Raw genomic sequence first — 21,815 nt, forward strand, 5'->3', positions numbered from 1 at the left:
CCTGCTAAACAACAATGACAACTATAATAATAAAACAGCCGGGTGTTGTGGTGGGAGCCTGCAGTCCCAGCTACTTGGGAGGCTGAGGCAAGAAAATTACTTAAGCCCAAGAGTTTGAGGTTGCTATGAGCTGTGATGCCATGGCAGTCTACCAAGGGTGACATAGTGAGACTCTGTCTCAAAAAAAAAAAAAAAAAAAAAAAAGAACCAGAGCCAGGACAGCTCACCCAGGCCCTGTGCAAATGTAACAAAGAGAGAGAAAAAAGAGGAGGAAGAGGACATCACAGAAAATCAAGCTGAAGGGAGAGGACAGGGGGAAAGGGAGAAGCTGCTGAGGCCTGAAGGTCCTACTCCTGGGTTTCACAAGATACTCTGCCACCTTTCACCACCTGCAAAGCTAACTGATGTGCATTCTGTTACTAATATTCATATCTTCCCTAACTTATCAGAAATTGATTTCAGGAATGGGCTGTGCAGCAAAAAGTCCTCAGAGACAATGTGAACACTTACGGCATGTGAAGGGCTAATGGAGGGGGGGAAAGGGTATGCTAGTTACTATTTAATAGCTGATCTTCCAGGATTGAGAGAAGAGCCCTGATTTGTAGCATTTGTCAATTTTTATGGTGTAAAGCTTCCCACTGTAGTCAATCTTAAACTACCAAAGTAACATTACTGAACAAAGATGCTTAAGATCAGCTCTCTCAAGTCGAACGGGCTGGCTCCAGCAACACACCAATGGGTAACAGGAGAGCAGTGGGTACAGCACATCCCTGGAGGGGATGCTGGCAATCTCTCGTGGGTGGTGGCAAAGCAGCTAGTTAAGCTAGGCTCACTAATCTCTTGGTATTCAAACCATGTGAGCATCAGATCTGTGTTGTTCTAGGTCCAGAACCTTCTAACCCCATTCCAGAACACCATAAGAACTTTTTAAGATACATAACTATATTCCCTGAGTTTAAAAACCAGCTTGTGCCTTATCAGCTAATCCCACCTCCATAGAAAACAGGCAGTTCCCACCCACTACCTACCTCACTTGGAAGGACCAGAACTCCATCTCCATCCCGGAGGACACCATCCTTCCCCACCTGGGGGAGTACGGTGGGCCTGGCCTCCTCGCTGCTGCCTGACTTGGCTGCCTTCTTGTTCAGGATCCTGGCCACACCATCTGGCTGGTGGTAACTGGCTGGGGAGAGGGGCTCTGGCTTCTTGGTGCTCTCCTCTCCTGCTGCCGAGGTGGGGCTTGGTGCCCGGCCACACACATTGCGGAAGAACTCCTGCACAATGCCATACTTGGGAGGCTCCGGCTTGGCTCGGGCCTCAGACACGCCCAGTTTCCAAACAGATTCCGTGCTCCCTGAGTGCTCCACCACACTGAAGAGGCTGGACAGTCCATCGTTGATGTTCCTCAACACAGGGCTGTCCCGTGTGGTGGTGGAGCGGGCCCAGGCAGAGCCATTCTGCTTGCCTTGGTGGAGGTTCCACAGGCTGCGGTCCTTGGTGCTGTCCAGCTTGGATACAGACCGCCGCTGGAGCTTTGGCGAGCCATACTTGGGGGAGCAGCAGGGCCGCTCGATGCGTGAGTGGACCTTGTCCAGGGAGGAGGAAATCTGCTTGCTGCGCACGGACACGAGTGAAGAGCTGCGGGGTGACCAGCTCTTGCTGTGGAGGCTGCTGCGGGGCGGGTCAGTCTGCAGGCCCACGCTGACCGTGCGGATGGTCTGGGTGCCCACACTGGCCAGACCCACCGTCTGGCTGGACGTGCTCTTCACTTTCCTCTCCAGCGAGCCCGAGCGCATGGCCTGGCGCACGCAGTTGGTGATCTCCTTCATATCATCACTCATGTTGCCCGACATCTCGAAGTCATGCAGGGCTTCTGGGAAGCCAGACCCGGCCACTGAGGGGCTGCCCCCTGAGCTCCCGTCCAGGCGCTGCCGTGAGAAATTGCAGAGCCACCGGCCATAGGAGCTCTCGGCCAGCCCGTCAGCCTCAGCTGGCTCTCTGGGCTTGGCTGTGGTGAAGAGGAAGCCAGGCTCGATGACGATCTTGCCTTCCTTGTCATGGACCACAGGGACGCCCAGGCGCCGGGCCACAGGGGGGCTGTAGTAGACTCGGATGCCCGTCTTGTCGGGCGCAGTGTAGCTGCGCTGCATCTGCCTCCCTGAGGGGTCCTGGCAGCCCAGGGCACCCAGGCGTTTGCAGTCCCTTGGTGAGAGCCCGGGCTTTTCCTTGGCATCTTTCTCTGGATCTACTGGCTCGGCACTAACAAAGGAAAAGGCAGGGCTGTTGGGCAGCTTCTTGCCACGGGTGTCTCCACCAGCAAGGTAGGGGGAACAGTCCAGCAAACTTTCAAACTCAGACATGGAAGAAACAGATTTGGTCCTGCATGTGACGAGGAGGAAATGCAGTATTAGCAGAAAACCACGTACACTGAGCACTCACTCTCACCTCCCTCCATGCACTGCACAAAGGCAGAGACCAGGACTGCCTTGCCCACCTCCTGCAGAAGACGCTGTTGGTGCCCAGCCCCATATTCACTCTCTACCATCACCTATGCATCTCAAACTGCCTACTCTGAACGCCTGAGGCCTTATTCTCTACCTGTGGGATTGTACTTGGCCTCCATGTAGACAAAGCTAGAACCAGAAGCGTTTATGCTCCTACGGAAGTGATTTTCAACCAGTATGCCGTGGCACACTGGTGTCGTGAGATAATCTTAGGTGTACTGTGAAAATTTTTAAAGATCATTAATTAGGGCTGGGTGCACTGGTTCATGCCTGTAATCCTAGCACTTGGGGGTGGGGGTGGGGGTGAGGCAGGTCCTTAAGCTCACGAGTTTGAGCAAAAGTAAGACCCCATCTCTACTAAAAATAGAAAAAAACTGAGGCAAGAGGATAGCTTGAGCCCGAGAGTTGGAGGTTGCTGTGAGATATGACACCACAGCACTCTAACCAGGGTGACAGCTTGAGATGCTTGTTTCCAAAAAAAAAAAAACAAAAAAGACCATTAATTAAATTATTTTCAAAAGAAGTTCAAAGCATAGTAAGTATATTCTTCTTTTGTTTTTTACTCTTTTTTTGATCAACATAATTTAAGTGTGTCACAGAAGTTTAACTATAGGCTCGGCGCCTGTAGCTCAGTGGTTAGGGCGCCAGTCACATACACCAAGGCTGGCAGGTTCAAACCCACCGCAGGCCTTCTAAACAACGACAACTGCAACAACAACAACAACAAAATAGCCAGGTGTTGTGGCAAGCGCCTATAGTCCCAGCTACTTGGGAGGCTGAGCCAAGAGAATTGCTTAAGCCCAAGAGTTTGAGGTTGCTGCGAGCTGTGACACCACAGTACTCTACTGAGGGCGACACAGTGAGACACTGTCTCAAAAAAAAAAAAAAGAAAAAAGAAGTTGAAGTGTGCCATGAGATAAAATAGGTTGAAAAACACTGCACTGGCTCAGCGCCTGTGGCTCAAGCAGCTAAGAAGCCAGCCACATACACCTGAGCTGGTGGATTTGAATCCAGCCCGGCCCGCCAAACAACCATGACGGCTGCAACCAAAAAATAGCCAGGCGTTGTGGTGGGTGCCTGTAATCCCAGCTACTTGGGAGGCGGAGGCAGGAGAATCACTTGAGCCCAGGAATTGGAGGTTGCTGTGAGCTGTGATGCCACAGCACTCTACCCAGAGCGACAGCTTGAGGCTCTGTCTCAAAAAAAAAAAAAAAAGAAAAGAAAAGAAAAACACTGCCCTACACACAGCCTTCAATAAACAATAGGTAGAAGATCGGCGCAGTGGCTCACGCCTACAATCCCAGAACTCTGGAAGGCTGAGGCAGGTGGATTGCTTGAGCTCAGGAGTTCAATACCAGCCTGAGCAAGAGTGAGACCCCATCTCTATTTAAAACAGAAAACCTTGCCAGGCACTGTGGCAGGTGCCTGTAGTCCTAGCTACTTGTGAGGCTAAGGCAAGAGTATCGCTTGAGCCCAAGAGTTTGAGGTTGCTATGAGTTATGATGCCATGGCACAAAAGTAAGACTCTCTCTCAAAATAAATAAATAAATAAATAATAAAAAGTAAACAATAGGTGGGATTTCGTGAACAAATACCTCTGTGCTCCTTGATGGGACAACTGACTTGTAGGTCCTACTCTGGCTCCTTGAGTCCTGAGTGAGACTGCGTTCCAGTTACCAACGGGATAACTTGGTTGAAACTCCTCTTATAGTTGCTTTTTCTTTTTTTTTCAGATGTTTCCTGATATCCTCTCCCAGATAAACCATTTGCACTTAAATTTTTGTCTGTTTTAGCTTCCAGGAAACCCAAACTTATGCACATTAAATGCCCAGCACAGACCTAGTACATGTGGTACATGGAAGTACACGGCCATGTCAGACCACTCTGCTCGCTCTGAGAGGAGCTCCTACTATCCCTCCTACATGGAGATGAAAAATGGTGCCCAAGGCCACAGAGCTAGAAATGGCAAGGCTGGAATTCAAACCTGGCCCTCTGACCCCAAGCCCCATCATCCTACTCAAGGGCCTGTTTGGCTTCCCAGCTGCTTGGGAAGGCTCCTATGGGGTTCCACTTCCCTCATTCCTTTCACTGGTTTGCTAACAGTGGGGAGATGGTCCTTACAGTCTAGGGATCCCGCCAGCCACAGCACAGGCTAGAATTCAATAATCTGAGGAATGGATGTCCATCTTGACTCTCTTAATTCTGGAGACAAGAATAAAGGATCCCAAGAAGAGTTAAACAGTGTCTTTCCCAGTAAGGGTATGCCTGGCCCTGGTTTCCACACCCAGGCGTAAACAAATAATACACAGCAGGCTGGAATTCCCATTGCCCCAGGCTGTCTAGCTCCTAAGTGGCTTATACCCCGGACAAACCATATCCCTATGCTCCCCCAACTTTGATGAGGGGCAGTGGAGGATGTCTGGAGCAGAGGAGAGAAGAGAGGCAAAGGAGTGGGGTAGGGCAGAGCCAGGGGCAGGGCTGAGGGGGCTACAGAGCACAGCACCTCTTTAAGCCAGTTCCCCCAAGCTCAACTTCAGGAACAGGTTCTTTGTCATGGATCTTCTCATTGAGTGTCTGTCAAGGAAGAGAGACAGAAAAGGTCAATTCTGGGCGGCGCCTGTGGCTCAGTCGGTAGGGCGCCAGCCCCATATACCGAGTTCAAACCCGGCCCCGGCCAAACTGCAACCAAAAAATAGCCGGACGTTGTGGCGGGCGCCTGTAGTCCCAGCTGCTCGGGAGGCTGAGGCAAGAGAATCGCTTAAGCCCAGGAGTTGGAGGTTGCTGTGAGCTGTGTGAGGCCATGGCACTCTACCGAGGGCCATAAAAGTGAGACCCTGTCTCTACAAAAAAAAAAAAAAAAAAAAAAAGAAAAGGTCAGTTCTGGCCACCAGAGCACCAAGGACAGATGACAGGAGGGCTGTGGGGGAGCTGTGCCCAGACTTCAAATCTTAATTCTCCTCAACTGTAGAGCAGAATCGATACCATCCATGATCTCAAATGCAGTTTCTGGCTGCACTGCATCTAACTCCTCTACCATAATTACATGACTCAGGCTAAGCCAACCAGACCTCCAAGAGTGACCCCCATGGAAACAGAGACCGTTCTCACTCCAAATGAGTTAGCAGCAACCAAGCACTTAGTGGCCCACTGTTCAGTTGATGGTGACAGCTACAATCTGGCAGCTACTTGTCTGAGCTTGTTCCTCCCTGGTTCCAGTGACAGTGCCCTGGGACCTGCACTGGTTTTCTGAAATGTATCACCCATCCATTTGAGCCCCTAATAAAATCTTCTCCTGCCTCAGTTCCCTAGAATTGGTGTTTGTTTGCAACCAAATCTTCTGACTGACCCACATTTTCTCGGGCATCATGAGGATGGAATAGGATGATGCAAAGGGCCTGCAGTTCATGGTTTGATTAGGCAGTGTGTTGCTATATGACGACTGGCAACTAGGCTTATGTGCAAACCCCACTAGTGTGACCTTATTGATCTTCACCCACACCTGGTTGCAAGCAGAAAATGTGATTCTCATCTACCAAAGAGGCAACTGGGACTCAGAGAAGGAGAGCAATTTACCCAAGATCACACAGCTATTTGGGAGCCTTGTGTTTCACAGGGTATGACTGAAACAAAGAGAAGCCAGAAGATTCCCCTAGACATGGAAGGATAGCATTGGCAGAGGACCCTTCCCAAGTCCCAAACGTTTAGGCAGGAACTATGGAGAAGAGACCCCAGGGCTGAGGGGCCCAAGGCACAAAAGCATGACCCTGCCGGACAATGTTAGCATCCTCTTGTCACATCCCCCAGTAGCAGGGATCTTTACTGTATAGCAAGACCTGAGAGAACACAGGTGGCAACTGCCCTCCTCACCTCTTTCCAGCTGTTGTCCTGCTTCTCCAGGTCTGAGTGCTTCAGGACCCAGGGGTCGGCAGCCTTCTGCAGCTGGATAAGGGCGAAGAGAGGGAGTCAGAGGCAGGCAAAGCTAGTCAGCAGGTCCTGCCCAGAGCACAGCCAATCCCCAGACTCCACTCTGCAGCCCACAGGACCTACATCAGCGGTTCTCAACCTGTGGGTCCCTACCTCTTTGGAGGTCAAACGACCCTTTCACAGGGGTCACCTAAATACATCCTGTATATCAGATATTTACAATACGATTCATAACAGTAGCAAAATGACAGTTATGAAGTAGCAATGAAAATAATTTTATGGTTGGGGGTCACCACAACATGAGGAACTGTATTAAAGGGTCGCGGCATTAGGAAGGTTGAGAACCACTGACCTACATCATGTGTTAGGGGCCACCTTCTCAGTGGGTAGCAGCTGTGAGTCACCCACAGGTGGATTTGGGAAATGATAATAAAAGCAACTACTTGCAAGCATCCTTCTAAATGTCACTACAATATAGTAGCAGTTGTTATTATTATGTTATTCATCCTATAGTTCTTGGAACACTAGATCAGCTACGGAGCAGCTATAGCATATCCGGTGGCAAAGACAAGACCCAGGTACCCCTGCCGCTCCATCACGGTGGCCATCACTAATGGATCCCAGCACTCTCCCACTGGGCCTCAAGGTGACCTGTGTTTCTTTCCTCTCCTGGAGCTTCATCAACTCCAGGTGGAGGGGATGGAACCTGTTTACTATGTGCACATTAGCTAAGTTAGTCCTCATAGCAACCAAAGATGATAGCTGTCACTATGGTTATTTTCATCTCACAGATGACAGGATCAAAAAAATCAAGAGGAGAAACATGTCCAAGGTCAGGCAGCTGAATGAATGGTAATGATAACAACAACATAGGGGTACCAAAAGTCACCCCTAAAGTCCCCATACATAGGGAAAATAGGAAATCGTTGCTAAATGTAGCTGTATTTACAAACTATTCATTAAAAAATTTTACAAAGAGGTAGTCAAGGCCAGGTGCCTATAATCCTAGCACTCTGGGAGGCCCAGGCAGGTGGATTGCTTGAGCTCAGAAGTTCGAGACCAGCCTAAGCGAGACCCCATCTCTACTAAAAATAGAAAAAAAGGTGGTCAACATATAGAAAATATTTGTAAACATTTTTGTAAATATTTCCCATATTCTCTATGTCTGGTGACTTTAGGGGCGACTTTTGGGACATCCGTAGCGTAGCAGATCCTATGGCTCAGTGGCCTTATCTGTGCCATCGGGAGCTGCAGCTTCCTTGGAGGATCAGCTTGGGTTACTAGAACCCAGTCACTGCCAATGGCAGACAAAGGCAGGGGTTTCAAAAGGCTGATCCCACAGCCAGGCCTTTGCCCTGAGGCAGACCAGCTGTGGGGAGGTTTACCATCTACGATCCCGAGTGTGTCAGGGGATTGGGCTGAGGGCAGATTTTGCTGGAAAGCATATCCCTACTTGGCTTCTTCTCTTTCCCTGTTCCGGCTTCCTTTGTCCCTTCAAATCACAATAGGGGAACCAACTCATCTGGGTTTGCCCAGGACCTTCTCAGCAATGAAAGTGCCACATCCCAGAAAACCCCCAGTTCTGTGGCTCGGCTTGTTTCCAGTTTAAAACTGAAAGTCCTGGCTTGGCACCCATAGTTCAGTGACTAGGACACCTGCCAAATACACTGAGGCTGGTGGGTTTGAGCCCAGCCCAGGCCTGCTAAACAACAATGACAACTGCAACCAAAAACTAGCTGTGCGTTGTGACGGGAGCCTGTGGTCCCAGCTACTCAGGAGGCTGAGGCAAAAGAATTGCTTAAGCGCAAGAGTTTGAGGTCGCTGTGAGCTGTGATGCCACAGCACTCTACTGAGGGCGACATAAAAAAAAAAAAGTGAAAGTCCCAGAAACACCCTTAGTCCCAGACAAACCAGGATGGGTTGGTCACCTTACTTGCATTGAATCCAAGTCTCAGGATTACATGTACATACATGAACATACATGCACATATATGTTCTAAGGAACCCCACATGAGGCAAACAGGGGCAACAACAAGAACAATATTAACGTGAAAGGACAGAATCAACAGACAAAGACCACAGGATCAAAGCAAAGCCCAGTCAGGGGCAGGCCTAGGAGCACCTGAATTACCCCAAAGTGTTCTTATGACTGTCTCCTTTTTTTTTTCTTTGAGACAGAGTCTCATTTTGTCACCCTTGGTAGAGTGCTGTAGCATCACAGCTCACAGCAACCTCAAATTCTTGGGCTCAAGTGATTCTCCTGCCTCAGCCTCCCGAGTAGCTGGGACTACAGGCGCCTGGCCCAACGCCCGGCTATTTTTAGAGATGGCGTCTCACTCTTGCTCAGGGTGGTCTTAAAACTGTGAACTCAGGCAAACTACCCACCTTGGCCTCCCAAAGTGCTAGGATTACAAATGTGAGCCACCACACCTGGCCTGGCTATCTCCTCTTATTCCCATAGCTACCCTGTGAGATGAGAAGGTCAAGTACAGTCACCCTCATTGCACAGATGAGGCCCAGAGATCAGAAGTGACCTGGCTGGGGCTATACATGGCAGAGCCAGTGTCAGAACGGGCAAAAGTGGTTTGGACTTGCTCACCCGTGGCTCTGGGTATGGGACAAGATAAAGTTGTCTTGACTTTCTTACCCATGGGAAAGTGCCATGTGTTCCTACATAGCCATAACTACGTACAGTGAAGTCATGCTTACGTAAATGCTATTTGGCATATTGCCATTATTGTTCCCCTGGGTATAAAAGTGTTGAAGACCTTCTTCTGTACGTGGGGATTGAGCATACAGAACATAGACTTTCTGTGTTAACTCAGCTCCTCAGCTGCAGGAGCTGGATAAGGGCAGACCTCCCATGCTTGCTCACCACCCACCTGTGAGCTGAACAAAGCATGTTGCACCTGTTCTCCATGCCTCAGTTTCTCTCTGGTCTATTGGAATCAGAACATTGGCATTATAGCCAGGTAGGGACTGAGGACTGCTGGAGAGAAACTCTTTCCCAACAGCCACTCTCACCATATAACTGTCAATCCAGGGGACCTGGTTAGAAGTGTAGGAGGCTAGAGCTAGCGGGCCAGCAACTCCCATGCAAGATCCCCTGATGTGGAAACAAGAGAAGGACAAGGAATCTGTGCCCTGATGAACTGGCAGGACATGCTGTCAGCTGATACATGTTTCTACCGTATGCTATGGGGCTGGTGTCATAATTTCGAAACCATTTTAGAACTATTTTGTTTTTCATACAATAAAAAGGAATTATTCTTTTATACATAGGAATGTGGTTTGATGATGCAAACAGGTGCACCTGATCTACTTTCCAGGTCGTACGTGGATTGTTCTGTGGTTTGTCTGTCATCCTGTCACCCTGCAAGGCACTCGTCAAGCACAGGCTCCTTAGTAGGTGTGAACCTCAAAGGAGGTCTGTCCCTGCAGGAGAGTGGGCAGGGCCCAGGGACTGTCCTGACTTGGGAGTTCTGCCAGATTCTGGCCCTGTCCCTTAGTCATTTGATGAGTGAGTCACAAAGGGACACGTCACTTTGCCTCAGTTTCCTAATTTTTAAAGGGAGTTTAGTAATTGTAACCTTGAAGAACTGTTGGAAGACTGTAGGTAGCATTAGGAAGAGGAAACACGTGATCAATATGCTCACGAAAAGATGTTCACCTTCACTAGAAATCAGAGAAATGCAAATTAAAACAGAGACAGCATTTTACACTGACCTGGGCAGACATTTCAAATATTGGTAATTATAAGAAGAGGCAAAGATAAAGCTGAACAGGCTCTTCTCCTCTTGTGGCTGGTGGGAATGTGGTTGGGCAAACCCTTTCTGGCTGGTGGCTTGACAGTTTCCATCAATCATAAATGCAAATGCCCTTAAATACAGCAATTTCACTTCTAGGAAACTATCCTTCCAAAATATTCAAGTATGTACAGAAAAACATACATGTAGAGATGTTCACTGAAACACAACTTTTAATGGAGACAGAGTCTCGCTATGCTGCCCAGGCTGGAGTACAATGACTATTTCCAGGTCCAATCACACTACCCTACAACCTCAAAGTCCCGGCCTCAAGAGCTTTTCTTGCCTCAGTTTCCCAAGTAGCCAGGGCTATGGGCATGTGCCACTGTCCACAGCTTGAGGCACATCTTTCAATAGAGAAAAACTGGAAACAATCTAGATTTCTTCAATATAGAATAATAAATTATGGTGTCTGCACACTAGGCAAAGTGTAAACAAAGTGTATATTACGACTCGATTAATGATTAAAAAATAAGGAAAAAAACTATATGAATATAAATTTAAATAGCAAGAGGTTGGACATGTTGGCTAATGCCTGTAAAATCAGCACTCTGGGAGGCCTAGGTGAGAGGATCGCTTTGAGGTCAGGAGTTTGGAACCAGCCTAAGCAAGAGCAAGACCCTGTCACTACAAAAAATGGAAAAATTAGCCAGGTGTGGTACTGTGGTGCGCCTGCAGTCCCAACTAGTTGAGAGGTTGAGGCAGGAGAATCACTTGAGCCCAGGAGCAAAGATTGCTATGAGCTATGATTACACCACTGCACTCTAGCCCAGGTGATAAAGTGAGACCTGTCTCATAAGGAAAAAAAATTAAATAGTAAGAAAGGGAAGAAGTGGGTTAGAGTATGCTTTTGTAATACGTGTATTTGCACTTGGAACTCAGCTGTTCCTGAGAGCTACATCCTCTCTATATACATGCATATAAAGGCGAAGTCCTAATTTATGTAATTAAAGTAAAAAATAAAAGAAAGGAAAAAGTAAAAGTAAAGAGTGGGGCATAGCAGCATGGTAGGTGGTAGCTGAGTGTGTGATATGAACTGAGATGGGGGTAATGATCATTAACAGCTTTTCCTTTTCCCCTCTTCTGGTCAGATCACTCCAACATTCCCATAGGAACCACTCTTAGTTCCTCCCTCTTGCTTTTTTTTGTTTACTTGTTTTTTTGTTTTGAGACAGAGTCTCAGTTTATTACCCTGGGTAGAGTGTTGTAGTATCATAGCTCACAGCAACCTCAAACTCTTGGGCTCAAGTGATCCACTTGCTTCAGCCTCCTGAGTAGCTAGGACTACAGGCACCCGCCACAACGCCCAGCTAATTTTTCTATTTTTAGAAAATGTATATAAGTAGAGATGGGGTCTCACTCTTGCTCAGGCTTGTCTTGAACTCCTGAGCTCAAGCAATCCACCCACCTTGGCCTCTCAGAGTGCTAGGATAACAAGCATGAGCCACCACGCCTGGCCTCTCACTTAGGTTTTGGCAGGCTCCAGGGGTGAGCACATGACTCATACCTGGCCAATCAGAGCCTTGTGAAAATAGACCTCTATCTGTTGCAAATGCTAAACTGTAAGATATGAGAATGAAACCAACAGCAGGGGTGGTACCTGTGGCTCAGTGGGTAGGGCGCTGGCCCCATATACCGAGGGTGACGGGTTCACTGGCCCCAGCCAAACTGCGACATTAAAAAAAAAAAAATAGCCAGGCAATGTGGCGGACGCCTGTAGTCCCAGCTACTCGGGAGGCTGAGGCAAGAGAATCACCCAAGCCCAAGAGCTGGAGGTTGCTGTGAGCTGTGACGTCACAGTACTCTACCGAGGGCAATAAAGTGAGACTATCTCAAAAAAAAAAGAAACCAACAGCAACCAGATCTGGGGATAGCTTAAGAGTAAAGCTGATTGAGCGACTGGGTCAGAGAGAAAGACCTGGTTCCTAGTATGTTCTCTAAGCACTTGGACTCAGCTGTTCCTGCGAGCTACATCCTCGGCCACACTTCATTGTCTGAGCCCCGGATCCCTCTATACCTGAAGGAAACCCCACCTCTGGTAGGGGTTGGAGGCCTCACCTGACTCAGGCGGTTCTGCAGCTCCTTCACCTGCTGCTCCACCTGCTGCTTCTCACCCTGCAGCCGCTCCACCAGCTGCAGCTTCTCCTGGCTCCAGTTGCGCTCGCTGATTTGCAGCTGCCGTGTCAGCTCCATGACAGCGCTGTAGGACTCCGCCAGGAGGTGCTGCTGCTCCTCACGCTCCCTCTGTAGGGCTGCCTTCCAGTCAGGCCCTGCCCTCTCCCCAGCTCCCTTGCCAGCCTTCAGCTCCATCTGCCGAAAGAGGGAGATGGGCAGCTGGCACCAGGAAGCTCCTCTTCCTGCCTTCCCTCCTGGGTGCCAGCAGGGGAAGTGGGAGAGGAGTCTCCTGGGTAGACCCTTCACCTGGGAAGCCTTCACTGACCTCCTCATAATAGGGTTTGTAGAGCTCTTTCTACAAGCCAAACTCTGTGCAGTGGGCTTTTCAGGTATTACAGTGTCCTTGTGAAGACTCTGGAAGAATTACCATTACCCATATTTTACAGAGAAAGAAGAGGTTCAAAGGAGTTATTTGTCCCAGGTCACATAGCAATGACATGGCAGAGGTTCCTAGTTACTGTTTCTCACGATAGTTCATCAACTCTTACCAGTGGTATGGATTTTAATTCATGGATGACATGTGATTATACTTCTTCCTAGAAAGCTAGGGCCTCACCTCGTCTCCCACAGGCCCTGTATGGGGACATGCGCACACAGTCATGTAATGTGTATGTGCAGGAATCACCCCAGACCTCAGGGTGGCAGGATGTAAATGTGTAACCTTAAGACTCAATTTCCCCCACTCACTGCTGGCTGTGGTCTAGGAAAACAGCTCCACGGGGCTGGTCAGGTTCTAGGAGAAGGAGCGTCTGGAATGGCTGGGTCTGGGGGGCAACGGGAGCAGTGAACACAGTGGAATGTGCAGATGAGTGGGAGCTGTGAGATCAGCAGGGTGGCTCAGGAGGGGAGGACAATGGCCCTGGGAAGAAGCCAGTAGCCTGTGAGCACTGAGAAGATAGAATTGGGTAACGGGGAGCCCAGAGGAGCAGAGGCTTGGGGAACAAGGATTAGCCTGGCATTTACTAGCCAAGAGACACTGGAAGGGAAACTTAACTCCTCTGTGCCTCCTCTGTCATCTGTCCGGGGTGAACATCAGAGTACCACATCCCAGGGGCCAGTGATTTCAGGAAGGATGCCAAGCCTCTTACTTTTTAGAACAGAGGCAGGCAGCAGTTTGCCTCCAGGCACACAGCAGACAGCAAACCAGGGCTCCTAGCTAAGGCTCTTTTGGTCAGCCTGGGTTGTTAAGAGGGGAGGCCCCAACTTTGAGTGGAGGGAGCCAAACAGAGCCAGGTAACAGGGTTAAGGGGATCCAGCAAGGACACCCCAGTTTGTGTGAAGGGCATCACCAGGTACAGAGAAGCATTTAAGTATGCTGGCCTCACCTGAGCATCCAGGTACCACAGGGGTGCCTGTGATGCTCCATGCCTCTCTGTCAATCCCCCACCTTCTTTCCCTATCCCAGTGACTCCTGCTGTCTGATTCTAGGCAAGCCTCTTGCCCTCTCTGGGCCACAGAGTGAAGTGAGAGGGTACCTATACCTCTAAGACCACAGCGTGGGCAGACTACTCCCAGATCCGACAGCTGAAAGCTTGGCTGACAGCAAGGGAGCAGACATCCCTTATTGGTGGGGGCCTCACCTGGGTGGTGTGGGCTTTGAGTTCTGCCCGCTCTGTCTCCCAGGTGGCCTTGGCCTTGGCAAACTGTTGCTGAAGCTCGGTCAGACCACGGCGTTCATCCCGGAGTAGCCAGCATAGCTCTTTCAGTGTCACCTTCATGTCCGCCAGGGTCTTGATGTACTCATTGGGCTGCAGACAGAGAAGATATGGGTCAGAGCTTTTGGAGGGGCAGGGAGGGGAGCCTTGGCTCAGAGAACTCACCTACGAGTCCAGCTCAGGACTCTACCAGGCCTCGGGCAAGTCCCATGACCTCCTGAGGTCATCTTACCCATAAAACAGGGATGACAAGCCCAGCGCTGCTACCTCCTAGGCTGATGTGAGGCCCAAACCCAACACAAGCAGAAAAGTCTTACAGTTACAGTAATAATTATTCAAACTAGCATCTGAGCTAAGTAATCTGACTGCTTCAAAGCTCTGCAGCCTCAGGCTATATGTCTTTCTCTTTGCTCAGGATCTGCCTCTCTGACCCAATGCCAACCTCATTTCCCATCCCTACTCCAGCTCTCTGTGTGTGACCCTGGGATCCCAACTCCCTGTTCTCTCTGACTCATGGCTTAATTTGAGGGTTCCTGACCTGAGCCCACAAGGCTCCACTTCATATGATACTAGCCTGATGTCCTTACCCCCCCCCATATATATCCTAAGCTACACTTAGTCCCAGAATACCTTGCCTCTACAAGGGCATCACCAGGTGTACCTCTACACACAGTTTTCTGAGTTCACAGAGGTCTTTTCTCCATTCTCTATGAGGCAAGCTCCTATTCATCCTTCAAAACCCACTACATATGACCCTTCCTCTGTGATACTGTCTCCCATACTCCAAGTAGAATTAATGGCTCTGGGCTCTCATCTGTAACTCCACAGTCCATCATCTGGCATTCTGTCATTGCCCCAGAATGACTTATATACCCCATAGAACTGAGCATCTGGGAGCAAGTGTCCAAGCAATAACCCTATACAGCTTAGATGCCCACTGCAGGGGGGGCAGGTCAGAGAAAGCAGCAGGAAATGATCTGCAGATATACAAAGAAAGGAATGGACGGAACAGGACTGGGAAGGGGCTGAGAACACACCGTGTTCTGGGTCCAGCTGTCCCCTGTGCAGGCCTTGTTATCGGAATGCTGAGCATTTATTTCCTCTTCCTCCATAAGCAGGTACAACTCTTTCATGCTATTTACCTATTTTAAAAAAAAACACACTCAATAGGAGGTGAAAGGATGTCACAGATGGGGCCCCAGCCTTCAGAACCAGAAGACCCTGGCTAGTAGCCCCAATAGAAAGGGGACTGCACAGCCAGGCAGGCAGGGTGAACAGAGCTTTAGGCATCCTACTCCAGCACTTATTTCCCATCCCACATCTTAAACTTTGGCCCTTGGAACTGTGTAAGCCAGCGTTTTTCAACTTTTTTTTTCTTTTTATCTCATGGCACATTTAAACCTACAGTTAAACTTCCAAGCACACTTAAATCCTGTTGATAAAAAAAAAAAAAGTAAAAAAATAATATACTTGCTATGCTTTTGAAAATAATTTAATTAATGATCTTTAAGATCTTCTCACAGCACACCAGTTGAAAATAACTGGTATAAGCCAAGGTGCATAGCCTCTTGGGACACTGAATAAAATGTATATCCATCCATATGCAATACAATTGCAACAAAATTAGATTTTTTTTAAGATAAGAGTCTCAAGCTGTTGCCCTGGGTAGAGTGCTGTGGTGTCACAGCTCGCAGCAACCTCAAACTCTAAGGCTTAAGCAATTATCTTGCCTCAGCCTCCCAAGTAGCTGGGACTACAGGCGTCCGCCACAATGCCTGGCTATTTTATGTTGTTGTTGCAGTTGTCATTGTTGTTTTTTAGCTGGCCCAGGCCGAGTTCAAACCCACCAGCCTCAGTGTATGTGGCAGGCACCCTACCCGCATAGATTTTTTTTGATACAGTGTCTCACTCTGTTGCCCAGACTGGAGTGCAATGGTGTGATCACACTTCAGGAAAGCCCTCAACTCTTAGGCTCAAGTGATCCTCCTACTTAAGTGTCTCAAGTAGTAGCTGGGATGACAGATAGGCACATACAACCACACCTGGATGATTTTTCTTTAATGTTTTGTAAAGCCCAGGCTGGTCTTGAATTCCTAGCCTCAAGCAATCCTCCTGCCTTGGCTTCTCAAAGCACTAAGATTATAGATGTGAGCCACCGCACCCAGCAAAACTAAATTATTAAATTCACCTAGATACTGCTGCCTGTTGAAGTCTCTGTGTAAAGGACCAACCAGTCCCAAAAGAGACTTTCTCTTGTCAAGGCAGGACTGAGCCTGTTTTCTCCACCAGGGTATACCCACCACGTGCCACGTGCCCAGTGAAGGGCTAGTGGCAACCAACAGATGCTGAATTGAGCCCATGAATGCAGGGAAGGAAACCTGCAAACCCATGGCAGGGATATCAGCCTCAGAGTTGTGTCAACACCTGCCAAGTGTCCCTTCCCGTTCCTCTGCCCCACTGTTCACCACAGTCCCAGTCCTAGGCCCAGGCTCTACCATACCTCAAGGAAGTCATCTCCTTCATTGGGCAAAACCTTGCCCTGCCGCCAGCGCTTGAGGAACCACCTGAGCTTCATGAAGAGCAGCAGGAAGTTGTGCTTGAACTGCTGGGATTCCTGCACCAACATGTTCTTCTCCTGGCTCCAGAATTTCTGCTCCAGCCTCCGCTGAAGGCTCAGACTCTGCAACTCAAACTCCCGCCTCAGGAGCGCCCTCTGCTGGTCCTCCTTTAGCTGCAGGGAAATAAGGGTTTGAGCAAGCTGGGGTCACTCACTGGCCACTGCTCCCCCCAGACGCTGGACAAGGACAGGGAGGAATATCTTCAAAGTGCCTTTGGGTGATGGCTGCCAGGAATCCCACATCTACTAGCTCGTCCTATTGAAATAAGCATTGCCCTCTGCCACTTGAGGGAAGGGAAACTGACAAAAACAGCAGCCACAGCTCTATCTGGCTCAAATAACCATGACATCATATACTGAGCACCTACTAGGCACCAGGTGCTTCACATGAGCTTTCACATTCAATGAGGAACCCCCCAGGGGTAAGTGATGATGGCAGGAAGTGAAAGGCAAAGGGCATGCTGGGATTGAGGAAGGCCAACAAATATGCACTGTTCTAGGAAGCAATGCAGTGTCATGGCTGAGAGAAACCTGGGTTCAAGCCCCAGCCCTGGGCACTTTGCTCTGGATGTGTAACCCTGGACAGAGCACTTTAGCTATTTGGGCTTCAGTTTCCCCGTGTGTAAAATGGGGACACCTCATAGGCAAGGGCAAGAGGATTAAAGGATATAGTATGTGGAAATCGCATTGCACAGGCCTAGTATACAGTAAAGGCTTAATAAATGCTATTCCAGGACTTTTTTTTTTTTTTGAGACAGGATTTCACTTTGCCATCCTGGCTAGAGTCCAGTGGCATCATCTTAGCTCATAGCAACCTCCAATTCCCATGCTCAAGTGATCCTCCTGCCTCAGCCTCCCAAGTAGGTAGGACTATAGGCATGCAAGACCATTCCTGCTTGATTTTCCTATTTTTTGTGGGAAAATCAGGGTCTGATTTTTCCCTGTGGGAAAAACAGGGTCTTGTTCTTGGTCAGGCTGGTCTCGAACTCCCAGCCTACGGAAATCCTGCCTTGGCCTCCCAAAGTGCTAAGATTATAGGTGTGAGCCACCATGTCCAGCCCTATTATCCTGATTAACAGCTAACCCTGATAGGGGCACCATTACACAGATGGGAAATTGAGGTCCTAAGAGAAAAAAGGACTGGCCCAAGGTCACACAGGTCCCTAATAACAGGTCCAGCCCAACATAGCTAATGTAAAAGCACAATTGCAGTGATGCCCCAGCAGAGCCTGGGGGCTGGAAGACTCAGGTTTTCCCTGACATTTCTGCCTTCTGAGGACCCATGGATCCACAAGGCCTCTGCCTCCAGCTCAGAGAGGCTATTGGAGCAGGTGTGTAGAAGGCGCTGGGCACCACGCACCTGTACCATTATCTGGTTGAAGTTATCAGCCTCCTCCTTCCGTAGCTGCCGCTCCTGGGAGAGCTGCTCTTGCAAGCCCCGAAGGCTGTCATGGGCCTCAGCCAGCACCAGCTGCAGCTCCTTGATCTGAGGTTGGGGTGGGAGACAAAGAAAGAAGAGGGGGGCGAGAGGAAGAAGGTAGAAGCTATGATCTAAGGCTGGGAGTGGTAGGGGAGCAACAGTAAGTCAGACCCAAGTTGTTTAGGTATAAATCAGGCATAAGAGCTGTCCCTACCTCCATGGGTTGACATGACCATTAAATGAAACTGCGTATCAGATCTAGCTATTGTTATCAATTCACCTTGATCACCCCTCTTTGAAATTTATCTGAAGAAAACAATATATTGGGAAAAAATTTTGATTAAAGAGATATTCACTGTCTCATTGCTTATAACTGCAAAATGTTATAAACAACTTATGTGATAAATGATGAGAATTAAAATACATTTAACCAGCCTATTCATGTGTAAAAATCCATTCAACGGTCCACTGAAGGATAGTGTTTTGGTTTTTATCTGAGACAAGGTCTCACTCTGTCAGTCAAGCTAGAATGTAATGGCACAATCATAGCTCACCGCAGCCTCAAACTCTTGTGCTCAAGTGATCTTTCCACCTCAACCTTCTGAGTAGCTGAGACTACTGATGCACCTTGCCACCATGCACCACCGTCTTTTATTGTATATATATTATTATATTATACTTCAATAGAAATTTTTTTAAAAAGATATACATTTCAATAGGAAAACAAAGGACATGGACAAACACTAAATGTAAATAGTGGTTAACTACGTGAAGGTCTTATGATGTTGACTTTCTTCTTTATACCTTTATGCAATGCCACTTAAGGATTTTGCTGCAGTTATTTATTGTTTATAATGACAATGTAATAAAATCTTTAATTTATTTTTGTTTCGGTTTATTCCCTAGGTTTGATAATAAAATCTTTAAAAAAGATAGAACTGGCTCAGTGCGTGTAGTTCAGTGGTTAGGGCACCTGCCATATACACTGAGGCAGGCGGGTTTGAACCTGGCCCGGGCCTGCTAAACGACAATGACAAGTGCAGGCTTGGCACCCATAACTCAGTAGTGAGGGCGCAGACTACATACACCAAGGTTGGTGAGTTTGAACCCAGCTTGGGCCAGCTAAACAACAATGACAACTGCAACAAAAAAATAACCGAGTGTTGTGGCAGGCACCTGTAGTCCCAGCTACTTGAGAGGCTGAGGCAAGAGAATCACTTAAGCCCAAGAGTCAGAGGTTGCTGTGAGCTGTGACACCATGGCACTCCTACCAAGGGCAACATAGTGAGACTCTGCCTCAAAAAAAAAAAAAAAAAAAAAGATAGAACTTTAAATTATGTTTTAAAAATTTGTTGCTAGGCTGGTCGCGGTGGCTCAGACCTGTAATCGCAGCACTTGGGAGGCCGAGGAGGGTGGATTGCCTGAGCTCATGGGTTTGAGACCAGGTTGAGCCAGAGAGAGACTCATCTCTAAGAAAAAGTAACCAGGCATTGTGGCAGGCGCCTGCAGTCCCAGCTACTTGGGAGGCTGAGGCAAGAGAATCGCTTGAGCCTAGGAGTTCGAGGTTGCTGTGACAAAGTGAGACTCTATCTCAAAAAAAAAACAAAAAGTTTGCAGCTAAACAGGCATAATCAATCTATTCTGTTAGAGGTACAGATGGTGACAAGAAAGGCACACAGGGACTTCTCAGGGCAGGTTATACTTTGTTCACTGATCTAGGTACTAATTACATAGGAGTATTTAGTTTGTAAGAATTATGTAAGTGGGTGGCGCCTGTGGCTCGGTGAGTAGGGCGCCGGCCCCATATACCAAGGGTGGTGGGTTCAAACCCAGCCCCAGCCAAACTGCAACAAAAAATAGCCGGGTGTTATGGCAGGCGCCTATAGTCCCAGCTACTTGGGAGGCTGAGGCAGGAAGGTCGCCTAAGCCCAGGAGCTGGAGGTTGCTGTGAGCTGTGATGACACAGCACTCTACCGAGGGTGACAAAGTGAAACTCTGTCTCCAAAAAAAAAAAAAGGATTAGGTAAGCTCTTTACTTACAATATGAGCACTTTTCTGTATATGTGTTACAATTCAATAAAATAAAATTTCTTTTAAGTATTTCAGGTTAACAGAGGGAAATGTTTATGCTATCATATTAAAGCAAGGGGGAAAGGGGGGCAGGGAAGTGTCAGTCTCAGTTCCTGCATAAAATCTTCCCAGCCATGGCAGATGTCCCTTTGTGAAAGAAAATAAATATTTATCATATGGCTGTTAATGTGATAATTTGGCAACGGAAGGCATGCTGGCTTGAGGTATATCCTGTCTGTCTTGTATTAAAAATCCTTGCAGCGCTAAACGCAGTGTGCTCTCTGTGGCATCCTCCTCCAACCTAGCGTTCAACACAGTGCTGGGCAATTATAACTCATTAGAGTGGCTGAGTGAAACAACATCTGAATGCATGCAGAAAAGTCTACAAATGAGCCTATAGACATAGGCCTATTTCTTTTTTCTCAGCAAATGAGAATTAAGTACCTCGTTTTCTTCTCTTTTTTGCCATGACTTCTAGGAAGCTCAGACCACCTCACTTAGAGAGTTTGATCCATTGGCTTCAAAGAAGGTTCTCCTCCCTACAGTTACTAGCTGGCCTTCCTGGAACCAGAGTTGTTCCCCGGGACACTCAGAAGAAAAGAGATCTCAGGCTGGGATAGAAACAGGACTTTCAGAGTTCAGAAGTTACAGAGATACCCCACTCAGTCCAGAGGAGTCTTTTCTTAGCTTTAGGTTCATTATGAAAAGCTGAGAAGAGGCTTAGTAGGCTTGGGAGGAGCTCAGACCACTCAGAATTCCTCTCAGAGCTGACAATTCTATAGCCACCATTCACTCTTATCTCCATATTACAGAAAAGGAAGCAAGAGCCAGAGGGTAAGAACATGTCCAAGGTCACACAGCCACTCCAGTAGAACTAAGACTTGACCTCGGGTGGCGCCTGTGGCTCAGTTGGTAAGGCGCCGGCCCCATATACCTAGGGTGGCGGGTTCAAGCCCGGCCCCGGCTGAACTGCAACCAAAAAATAGCTGGGCGTTGTGGCGGGCGCCTGTAGTCCCAGCTACTCGGGAGGCTGAGGCAAGAGAATTGCTTAAGCCTAGGAGTTGGAGGTTGCTGTGAGCTGTGTGATGCCACGGCACTCTACCGAGGGCCATAAAGTGAGACTCTGTCTCTACAAAAAAAAAAAAAAGACTTGACCTCAGGCCCACTGAGTCCCAATGATGTGTCATCCTCATCATCCACATCCTCAACCAACATGGACCAGGCCTTCAGCTAAGGTGTTTCATGTATTTAATCCTTTCAACAACCCCATACGGGACCTCCATTTTATAGATAAGAAAACTGAGTCAGAGAGGTGAAATGATTTCTCTAAGATTTCACAGCCATTATAGAGTAGATCCACAGTCAGTTGACTAGAGACTGCTGCCTTCCTGCCACATAAATTATTATTTCTATTAAATGACAAAAATTATTAAATATCTGGGAGATTTACTATAGGAAAAAAATCAATTTCTTCAGATGAGTTTATAAGTTTCCTTTAATCAGGCCATAACTTTCTTTCTTTTTTTTTTTTTTTTTTGCAGTTTTTGGCCGGGGCTGGGTTTGAACCCACCACCTCTGGCATATGGGGCCAGCGCCCTACTCCTTTGAGCCACAGGCACTGCCCAACCCAAACTTTCTTATTTC

The 21,815-nt window shown here is 48.2% G+C and overlaps 1 protein-coding gene across 1 annotated transcript in view; it reads right to left on the reverse strand.

The window, feature by feature from the left end:
* SOGA1 (suppressor of glucose, autophagy associated 1) overlaps positions 1–21,815 on the reverse strand; it is an 84,660-nt gene that overhangs the window by 14,668 nt on the left and 48,177 nt on the right. Inside the window, exons 7-14 of the mRNA XM_053573545.1 lie at positions 18,042–18,167; positions 16,565–16,795; positions 15,102–15,206; positions 13,990–14,157; positions 12,293–12,544; positions 6,372–6,443; positions 5,008–5,078; positions 1,029–2,379 (exon numbers count right to left, since the gene is read on the reverse strand). Of these exons, the coding sequence (XP_053429520.1) occupies positions 1,029–2,379; positions 5,008–5,078; positions 6,372–6,443; positions 12,293–12,544; positions 13,990–14,157; positions 15,102–15,206; positions 16,565–16,795; positions 18,042–18,167 (2,376 nt within the window). The remainder of the gene's footprint in view (positions 1–1,028; positions 2,380–5,007; positions 5,079–6,371; positions 6,444–12,292; positions 12,545–13,989; positions 14,158–15,101; positions 15,207–16,564; positions 16,796–18,041; positions 18,168–21,815) is intronic.

The sequence above is a fragment of the Nycticebus coucang genome, chromosome 21 (genome assembly GCF_027406575.1).
Source record: "Nycticebus coucang isolate mNycCou1 chromosome 21, mNycCou1.pri, whole genome shotgun sequence".
NCBI classification, from domain to species: Eukaryota; Metazoa; Chordata; class Mammalia; order Primates; family Lorisidae; genus Nycticebus; species Nycticebus coucang.